This window comes from Pygoscelis adeliae, unplaced genomic scaffold (genome assembly GCF_000699105.1).
Source record: "Pygoscelis adeliae isolate BGI_AS28 unplaced genomic scaffold, ASM69910v1 Scaffold567, whole genome shotgun sequence".
In the NCBI taxonomy this organism is placed as follows: Eukaryota; Metazoa; Chordata; class Aves; order Sphenisciformes; family Spheniscidae; genus Pygoscelis; species Pygoscelis adeliae.
Window position 1 is genome coordinate 328,247 of NW_008825081.1, and position 10,653 is coordinate 338,899.

Below are 10,653 nucleotides of genomic sequence, written 5' to 3' on the forward strand. Positions count from 1 at the left end.
TGTCTGAAATGTCGGTGTGCTCCAAAAGGAGTCAGAAAAGCATGGGGGGAGGAAAAAAAAAAAATCTTTAAAGATTTGGCTCAGTAAATTCCTCAACTGTATGTTGCTGGAAGCTGGGAGGGTGTATTCATGGGGAGGATCTCCCTGTTCTTGACCTGCTCTTACATTCTTATTTAAGCATCCATCCCAGCCTACTGTCAGAGACAGAATAGTGAGCTGGCCAGGCTTTTCGTGTGGCCAAGGCTGGTTAGTCGGAGGAGGATGGATCCACCAGCTTCCCATGTATCAGGGAGCTCTGCTGGGTTTCAGGCTGCTGTGCTCAATGTAATTTGGTGGCCCAAAGCATGTAAACCCTAGGTGTAAATGGTAGATGTTGCAGCTTTTGGTAGTGGAAGGGTGGGGAAGGAGAAGTGACCTTTCTGAAGGCCCCAAAGCATGTCTGCAGGGGCTGTGCTACATCCTGATTCTCTCCATCCGTACTCTTTCTGGTCATTAAACGGCGAAGTACCCTTGGATTCTCTCCACCCACCCTGTAGTGGAAGTATGAGTGTAATTTCCGTCATCAGATCCACTAGAGGTCCACACAAGCAGAAGGTGCATTTTATGTTCTGGGTCACTCCAACATCCTTCCGTGCTTCAGCAAAATCCTCCTTACATTAGGTGTAAGATTTTCTGATCCTAAGCTCTAGTCCAGATTTGTATTGCATACAGAAATACTATCAGACAGCATGGTAATGTTCTATATTGAAGAAGTCTGACCAAAATACAGAATATGTGCAATCTGTAATGATTTGTGGACACTAAAACCGTTGCCAGGTTGCCTTGTCAAGAATGTATAAAATGGGTATGACTTACCTTGACTTTAATAGTTATTGGTTTTACTCTGCTGCATATAATGTTCTCATAAAGCGAATAGGAAGCACGGAAGGGGTGAAAATGCTAAAAAGTGGATGCAAAATTAGTTGGAAAGTGCACTGAGAAGATAGTAACGAGTAGTTGACGGTGCAAATGGGAAGAGGCATCTGCTGCAGTCCCGTGTGGGTATGCAAAGGGAGAATAGCCCAGAGGTGTCCTCCAAGCCTACTCATGCTAGTGACTTCTTAGCCGGATTACTCTGGGTTTGGGCACCACGGAAGAAATTCTAGGGAGAAACAAGAGCTGCAGAAAACAGGACCTCTAAGGACAAATAGAACGGGTGCTGATCAGCCAAAGGAAGGCTAAAGGCGATGTGATATTTTTCAAATAAAACACTGCTGTGAAGGGAAAGGGAATAACCTGTTGCACACACTTGTGGATTCACAGGCTCATAAGGAGAGACTTTCTAACGTTAATAGTAACGAAGCGCTGTGGTAGGTTTCCAGGCGCTTCAGCATTGGAGACCTCTGGATAGCAGACATTTGGCAGGATGACGCTGGGGCAGAGGACAGAGCAGACATGTCCGTAGGCAGACGTGAATATAGGGGTGGCTCTGCAGCTCCACCAGCTGCTCAGACCAGGGCGGCAATTGCCCAGGTTAACTGCGGGGCAGACTTGGTCACACTGACTAAGGACTTTGCCTCAGGATTTGGACCATTCGGGTTACTCTGGAGATAACACGTAACCTCTGCGTGCTTCATAGTTGAGGCAAAAAAAACAGGTAAATATTTAAGGGTCAGCGGTGTATAGAACACTCTTTTATTGAAAACTACTTACCTGCCCCTGGGTTGTTATAAATAAGCTAAAAATCACCGTTGCCCTCTGATTGGGAACATGCGGGAACAGTTAATGCTGTACAGAAGAAACTGAAATCAAAATACCTTCTGTTTCCTATTAATTTACTTTTCATTTTAGAAAGTCATCTTAACAGGATATTGTGCATCTTGTTTAGCTAAATGGGATATTCTTCCTCTGGATGGTGAACAAAGAGGAATGCTATGGTTCCTGTTCTGGCCTCCTGCAGAAGCGTTTCAGCTGTGAACTATCTACAGGCCTCTGTTTCAGAGGTGGTCTATAATTTGGTCAGCAACCTCAGATGTGTCAGGAATTTGGTGGAGGCTCTTCATTAGTCATTCCTAAAGATGAGTTTGGTTCGTGGCCATCGTGAGAACTCACTGGCTTTCATTACTTTCATATTTCCTATGAGCTAGTGATAGATATCATGTGGTTGAGCAGGCTTAACTAGGAGCTGCTAGGATTTTGCAAACAAAATAGTCTGATAGAAATCAGGAGGTCGGGAGCGATGGTTTAGTGATGCGAAGGGTTCGATTGATGCAGTTTCCTACTAGGAATTTACTTCTCCGAAGACGTTTCCCTGCTAGATTTTAAAATCAGTGGAGTTGCTTGGCTCTGGCATAGCAACTCCTATTTCAAGACCTGCAGAACTTGCAGTGAAGGAGTGGGGAGATGAGAAGAGCAGAGTACCTTGAAGAGTTCATGTGTCTTTGAACACGCTCCTGGTTTCAAGGTGAATCTGAAAAACTTCAGTACTTCAAGTTTGCTGATAAACCTTTTGTGTTTCTCCTGCTGTTGAATCACCTGAAGCCGTTTCGTCCCTTCTTAAATCAGCGAGGGTTGGCTTTGCCTCACTTTTGCTCCAGGACAGAGGGTATGACTATCGGCTACTGAACATAGCTGTGGTTTATGTTTTCCTAAGGAAGCTACTTAGCTGAAGTGCTAATCCTGCGGTACTTTATGACAAGAGGTTTGTTTTCTCCTTTTCTTCTCCTTTCAGTGTGCCGTCAATACAGCGTGTTACTCTACCAGCGGCTTTCTAGCCGCCAATGTAAAATAGCCAATGTCAAACTGTGCGTCTTTCTCTTTTCATCACTTTCCAAAGGGGGGAAAAAAAAAAAAAAGACAAAAAAGGAATCAGAACTTTTTCATTTGGTGCCAAGTGAGGTTTTTTTCTCTTTTGCAGAGTTAACCTTGACAGTTGCGGGCAGAGGAGGCAGCAGCGAATCGCGCTGTTATTTTTAGCTGGAGGAGAAAAGCGAGGAGCTGTAGTGTTAGTTAGGCAGCGGCACTGCCTGGGAATGGGCTGGGGCATCGCAGCACTTCAGCATCCACTGAAAGCACCCAAGTGGAGAAAACATCTTGTCTTTGATAGCTCTGCTGCTTGGTGCATGCTATAGTAAATAGAAATATTTCTTTACTTCAGCCTTTCAGCCCTGTTGAAAACAATAGATGGGTAAAATAATAGGCATTGTGGTTATTCCCTCATAATCTTAAAAAAAAAAAAAATCTCCAAAACCTAAAATGTCTATTTGAAATCCTTCTAGCTTTCTTGTAGCACTTTTAATCTCTGGAAATATTTTGTAAATTTATTGTTTAGAAAACAAAAGGTCGAAAGACGAGTCTCTCGGGGAAAATTGACCTCCTAAATGGAACAACTTTATGAAAAGCGATTTTGGAAATCACTATAGGAAAGAGTTTTTGTTGAGAGATCTTGAGTATATTAATGGTACATTAATACAAAGCCTGGAAATCCCTGAGCTGATGGTGACCAAGCCGTGTCGCTGCACGCCCATCACACCACATGGTTGGGTAGCTCGCACAACCAGAATTAGGCGCTCTGCGCAGGGCAGATACACCGTTTTATCTGGACGCTGATAAGATATCGCTGATGAGGGGTTGTCTAATCCAGGATTAGACGTGCCTTTTAATCCCTGTTAATATGGAAGCCAGATTGGAGAGAGCGCTTTTTAAAAGGGGTTATGTTCCTTGCGTGGAGAGGGCCTTTCAGCGCGCAGCATGACTTGGATACGAGTAATTCACAGCGACTCGTTAAGTTTCTTGTTATTATTCTTCTTAAGCAGTCTTTGCAGTTGTTTTCTGTTTTCTTAGACCAGTTGCCCAAATAATTAATGAGAAAAATAATTTTCAGAATATCAAAAAATGGACGCCAGAAGAAAAAAACAAATGTCCATCTCTCAGTCTAGTTCGTTTGCCCGGAGATCTGCTTTTTTCTATACATTACAGTAATATGCTCAGCATTGGGTTTTAAAGCTTGTGCTAAAACTTGAAACTCATTTAATATTATCCAGTCAGTTTGCTTTTTCTGGTTCGTTTTCTTTTTAAGTGGACAAGGAGTTGAAATCTGTTAATCTTCATGATTTTTTTAAATGCAGCTCTGTTACTTACGTGTGGAAGATAATTGAAGTTCTTTCAAAGGAAAAGGCTACTCTTCTTTACTATTATGTTAAGCTTTTATATTTTTATATTTGGGCAGATTACTAGGTAAAGCCTTAAACCTGCTACAGAAGAGATGGGAGCTTGGGCAGTAGGGATGTAATGCTGGATGCTTTTTGGTTTTATTACTGATCTAATGGTACTAAGAAAATGCCTCTTTTAGGCTCTCTTCTGTATAACTCATCTTTTTTTTTTTTTTCTTCTGCCCTCCTCCCCCCCTCTTTTTTTTTTTCTTATTTCATTGGGTACCTGAGTATCTCATTGAGATACTGTACTATCAGGGTTCCTATCAAGAATTACTCCGATTCTATATTGTCTGAAGTAGTAACGCAAATAATGCTTAGAGATAAGTATTAGTGCTTAAGTAGATATTTTTCATTTCAGTCTTCACCAAAAATAGCCGTTCAAAGTTCTGTGAAATGCTGACATAGCCTGAAAATACTGGAAGCCTATCGCACTTCTGTTCTTTGTGAAATGTAACTCAACCAAGATTAGTACCTTTACCACAAAAACATAAGTGTCTTTTAAAAACACGTTAAGATTGGAGGCTTTGACTTTCCAAAATAGGAAACACCAGGATTCAGGTAGTATCTGTGATCTTCATTCAGTTTTTTTATGCGTATGCATTATGATAGTATTTTTTCCTATTCATTAAAAGCCAAATATTAAATTTTGCTTTTGTTGTGGTTTAGCAGAGCTTGAGCTAACGAGGCAGCACTAGTGGGATGGATTCTCTGCGCGAGCCTGCCCCGGGCGAGGATAGGTTTCAGCAGCGATTACTGACAACAGAGGAGTGTTGAAGTGCAGGAAGATGGGTTTTTTCTTTCGAAGTTTGTGGGCAACTTTCTCGTTCCTCTACGAGCTGTGTATCCTCTACCAGCAACTTGTCCCAGACTCTATGCCAAAACCATGTCAGCCTCACTCCGAGGTCCTCACGCTCTTTGCGCAAGCCGTTTCTTGCCATTTTCCTCTGTAATTTCTGGTTCCTCCCTCCAGCTCCTTTGCTTACGAATTCAGCACATCATCCTACTCCTGGTTTTTTCCAAGGATCAGAGATCACAGCGCTACAGCGGGTCCTTAGCCGTAAGAATGTAAAACCTACCTGCAACATCTGCCAGAGTTGGCAGTGAAATTCTCCCTTCTATTCAAGTACGGAGGTAATCGTAAGGACAGTGTAGAAGGCTAAACCTGAATTTTCTCTTGACTGATTTCCACACTTCTGTTGTTTAAAACAAAACAGAACCAAAGAAAGAAAAAAAGCCAAACCACCACAACCCCAAAAAGCAACTTCCAGCAATTGTCACCTGTCTCTCGCTTGGTGCTTCAGCTTCTAGAGAAAATTGCTCTGTGATCCAGGAAATCTACCTGCTCAAAACAAGGGCTAGGGTTTTGGGGATCACAAGAGGGGAACAACAAATTTGAATCTCACGGTAATCAAGCCATCAGCTGGCTTTGTTCCATTAACAGCAGCTGAGCTGAGAGATATAATTAGGGTAATGGTTTTGGGCTCCAGCTGGGTCTCACTATGGAGCAAAGAGAGCTCAGCAGAGATTTTGTAGTATAATACACCTTTCCCCCCTTCTACTTGGGAGAATTAACAAAGATTACTCGATGTGCTGGAGGTTGGGATTCAGGAACAAGTGGACATTAGTACTTTTCAGAGGAGAGATGGCCGAAGCCTACGAGATGTCAGGGAACCTACCAGCAGCATGTGCAGCGAGTGGAAGCTGTGTGTGGCTCCAGCCAAGGGGTAGCTGGGTACTCGCGTGTGCGTGGGCTCTACCAAGTGGCCCTGACCATCTTGTGGTACTTTCAAAGGACTCTTAAGTAGGTGTTGAAATTTTGCCCCGTACCCTTTTTGCGTTGTTTTGAGTTTCGGATCCCCTGCGTGACTGATGAGTTCCTCCAGGATAAGGGATGGGGTTTGCAAAGTGTGCTCTTTTTGGATGAAAGGAGCTATAGAAATGGAGATTTTCTGATGTCCCACATGCAGAACTGCCGGTGGGATGTCTGCTTCTGGTGTGACCTACTGAGCTTGGAGAGGGATAAAAGTTACAGCCTGACCTAACTGTGTTCTAGCTAACAAGGACCAGCTGGGTCACAGAAAGGGAGTGGGGAGGGAAATACGGTGAAAAGCAGCTTGGCCTCACCAGGGAGATGCATGGAGGATGAGAGCATTGAAAGGGAACGTACAGGTCCTTGGGCCTGGAGTCTGTGATGGGGAAGGTACGTGAGGGACTTTGGGTGGTTAATTTGGGGAGAAGAGGAGCTTGTGGGCTTTTTTTTTTTTCCTTCTCCATTCCAATTGCTGTGGCTTTGGATGCTACAAAACCCCCAGGGGAGTCATATAGACTCTTGTCCTTGTTTTGAGATGTGTAATAGTTGTCTTAAAGCCTTCTGTCCAGGAGTCGTTGAAACTATAAGGATTTTACTTCAATGCTTCAAAAAGAAAGTAAATTTCTAGCCCAAACTATAAAAATTAGACTGGAAGGCCTCGAAAATCCTGATGTGCAGAAGTACTGACAGATAGAAATATAAGCATATGTCAGTGCACGGTACTTGGAAATGTAAATTTATTAATTCAGCTGTCTGTGTTAAGTCGTAAAATCATCTGTCTGTTAAAAAAGACTGCAGGAGGATGCTGATAATTGTGCTAACAAAGTCTCCCTGGCTGCGACACAAGCAATAACATGATTATTCTTTAAGTACAGGTACATTGATCCAGGAAAAGAAGATGACAACTTCTTGTGTAAATTGATACAAAGATCTCTTCTTTTCTATTTATTTATGTGCTCTGATTTTTCATTCCAGGTGATCAGCTTTTTCAGCTCCCGGTTAGAGCAAGCTGGAGCTGAGCTGTCAGTGGAGCGAGTTCTGGAAATCATCAAGCAAGGAGCTGTTGCTTTGCCCAAAGACAGGCTAAGAGTAAGTGCTCAAGACCTTGTCAATTAAAGTGTACTGTTCCAATCAATTACATGCATACCCTTTATATCCATAACATCAAAACATCATTTCTCCTATCGATAGCGGCAGATAAGGGATTACATTGTGGGTTGCCCTATCTGTGTGTTTTAATTTAAATTCCTAATTTGTGCTGTTTGGGTGAGTTTTCTTGATTAGTTATTAAATTGAAGCGTGTGGAGGAATTAAGATTTGCTGATGCTAAGGTTTTCTTCATCACATCTCGAAGATGCAGTCACACCTCTCCACCTGTTGTTTAGTTAAGCTGTAACCAAACTTTGATCATCCTTTTTTGTGTTGTTAACTTATTCTTCTTTCTCTAGTGCTCTGCACCTCCATCTGGCTCTATATAAAAATGCTACAAAGATAAATTTCTGGGGCTTTAGTTAAGAATTAACCAACCTACTGAAAATCAATTCAGGACCTGTAAGTCTGGTCAACATGACCGTGAACTTTATAATCCTGAGCAGACCCCTCCGTTCTCTTCTGAGAATCTCTCAAATCTCATGAGGGATTTACCAACTTGACAGCTTTTGTGAGGCTAAAATCTATTAATGGCTGTGTGATGTTTAAATACTGCAATAATGAAATCTGTGTAAGTAGGTAAGTAAATGGGAGTTATGTGTGTTTTTTAAACACACGACGAATTTTCTTCTTCGTTATGCCAAGTGTATTTTAAATACTGTCTGCTTTCTGCGGAACCATTTTTGTTCCTACTCCGTGATAAGAGAGCGGGAGCACCTTCTCAAGACCCATTTCTTTTGTGATAACTTTAGGAAAATATCGTTGATAAGGCACACGGACTACACACGGCCATTGGCCACGGCTGGCAATTTATTTATACCCTGGTAATTTTAAAACACCCAGTGGGAATTGTCTAGCTGGCTGCATATACTAATGTCTTTCCTACAGTTCCCCGTGTCCCTGAGATGGCATGTATTTAGTCACTCGGACTGAATTACTTCAGGAGAGATTGGTCTAGAGTCCGAGTCCTGAGCCGCCGCACAGGAATAGCCTAAGTAACGCCAGAGGAGTTGTTGGATCCAAATCCAACCCTCCAGGTTGTGTCCTTGCTACACTGTGATGCTGTGAATAGAGAGAAACACTGGACCTTTTGCATTTTCTACGGCAACTTATTCTTACATGCAGATAATTAAAAGGTCTTATGTTAAGAGGCTACCGTGATTCCTTCTTGACATAGAGCCATTGCTAAATAAATTTGCTGCTTACAAAAAAATGAAGGTTTTATCAGTTTTACTTAGTGTGCCAGATTGACTTGCATGTTGGGCCAAAACTTACAGAAATGTCGTTTCTGGAGTGAAATCCCATCAAGTTTAAATTTTCTGCATTAATGATATATGGCGTTCAAAATGACGTGTTTATATCGCCACTTAAATCAACAGATCAACATTTTTTGACAAGTGCCAAGCTCTGTTGTCCTTACCGAGCAGTTGAGTACCTCCCATTTTAAGGACGCTTATAGTATGACTTGGAGCGCTTACCTTTCCTCCCAAGGACTTGAGTTTGGGGGCAGGGTTACCAAGTGAACACAGGCAGTCTGGCACATAATTCTTCTGCACTGCCCACTTTGACCTACTGGGTTTTATAATTTTTTTTCAAAATCCTTTTGCTGAGCAGCAGTTTGGCCAGAGCAGGTGACTCCTGCATGGAGAAAAGTTGGTGACCCTGACCTTGGTGTCTGTAACGTCATGCATTAATTTGTAAATGCAAATAACAGCCTTTCTTTGCACAGACAGTGATGATGAGCAGCACGTGATTCCCTCCTATAGAAATGACCTTGTGAGTCTTCATGCCCTCCGTCCTTGTACCAGTCTCCTAGGAGTCTCACAGTTCCTCAGGTCTTCCCACTTCAGTCTCTGAGGTTTTCAGGGGAAGCTAATCTAGAGCTCGACAAAATCATATTAAGATCAGACTAAAGATATAGTCACACAATAACTCTGGCAACTCTGAGGAATTTCAGCAGCTAAATAAAGGAGAAAGCTTTAATCCACATGTCTTTAATGACACTCTCTGGGCACGTCTGGATGGGTGGGAGCAGCCCTACCCACAGTCGCTTTGCCTGCACAATAGGTTCTGCGGCTGTTCACATTGCTAAGCTGACATCTGCGAGCTGGAAGCTGTCTAGCTGCAGAGAGCAACTAACATTACCTGCTGAAAGGACATTTTTCTAACGCGTGCTGGCTTGGGCACAGCCAATTCTGCGAAGTGGCTTCTGGCTGTTGGCTTGTGCCTGGCCAGCTTGGACAATGTGCGGAGGAATTAGGGGTCTGTTGCATCTGGGTTGACCTGACCTACATGTAATGACAACGTGCAAAGCTGTGGAGTTTAATCCTGAGGATTTATAGATCGGCTTTGCAGTTAATTGCTAATTAATTTTCAAGCCATCCTTGCCTTTTGCCATAACACACTGAAGTGCTCTAAAGTACAAGAGACCCTGCAGAGATATTACTCCGACCTCCTAGAAATTAGCATCTTCTGCTGAAGCACTCTGGGGGAGGCGGTTGAAACACAAAGAGGGTTTGATTTGGAAAAATGAGGACTGAAGCAGCGGTTTTACTCACTTGCTTCCCTGCAGCTCGGACAATGGTGGGGTTTTTTCTTGCATATAAGTACCTGATGTATGCACAGATAATTACAGTGAATGTTTTCAAGTTGCTTATCTTGGCCTTTGTCGAGGAAGTGAGCATTCAGGAGGCGTTACATGTATTCAGATCTTGAGTCTGTTGCTTAGACCATAGTTCAAACATGAATAAACGTCAACTAAAAATAACAGCACTTAGAGCCACGATCCTGATCTGCATAATGGTGCTTATCAGTTTGGTAGCACACCCTGGTACTCCTGCTCCCTTTCACGGCGGGAAGCAACATGGGATGCAAAGCGAGTGTGTGTGTGTGTTAGCAGTAGGTCATATATATATATATTTTTGTGTGTGTGTTAGGAAAGATAGCCTGCATTTTCTTAGCAAATAATTATTGGGAAATGGGAGATCTAATTCGTATTTTCCTTCCAGCCCAGAGCAATCTGACTGGAGACAAACAATATAATTAACATTATTTTAAGTGTATGCTTTTAGCTGTGTACTGTGGAAGGCAGGGAAAGTCCAAGCTGAGTAATTAGCCTTTTAGAAGACTTCTGCATAAACAGAGAGATAAAGGGCAGGTGCTGAAATCAAGAGCTGGTTATTTCTCCTTCAGTCTGTGGGAGGAGATAAATGAAGTTAATATGCCCGGGACAGAGGCAGAAGCCACGGCGTGGAGATAGAGCTGTCTCCTTCGCAGACGAGCAGCCCACAATCCAGGCTCCCTGTTTTATTGCAGAAGCTTATTAAAGGCAATTTAGAGATCATAGTGATAGGTGAAAATTGGCCTCATTCTTTCTTTAATTTTATTTTTTTAAAGTTCTCAGGCTGCCTTTCCTCCCTTTGGTGAACTATCTGTACTTTCAGGATTAGGAGCGTGAGAGAAGTGGGACTGTGTCTGGAGCCTGCGAGTTATCTCAGGATT

The 10,653-nt window shown here is 42.7% G+C and overlaps 1 protein-coding gene across 1 annotated transcript in view; it reads left to right on the forward strand.

Annotated features, from left to right (window-relative positions):
• Positions 1–10,653, forward strand: part of DYM (dymeclin) — a 215,601-nt gene that overhangs the window by 175,910 nt on the left and 29,038 nt on the right. The window contains exon 16 of the mRNA XM_009326968.1: positions 6,979–7,092. Coding sequence (XP_009325243.1) covers positions 6,979–7,092 — 114 coding nt within the window. The remainder of the gene's footprint in view (positions 1–6,978; positions 7,093–10,653) is intronic.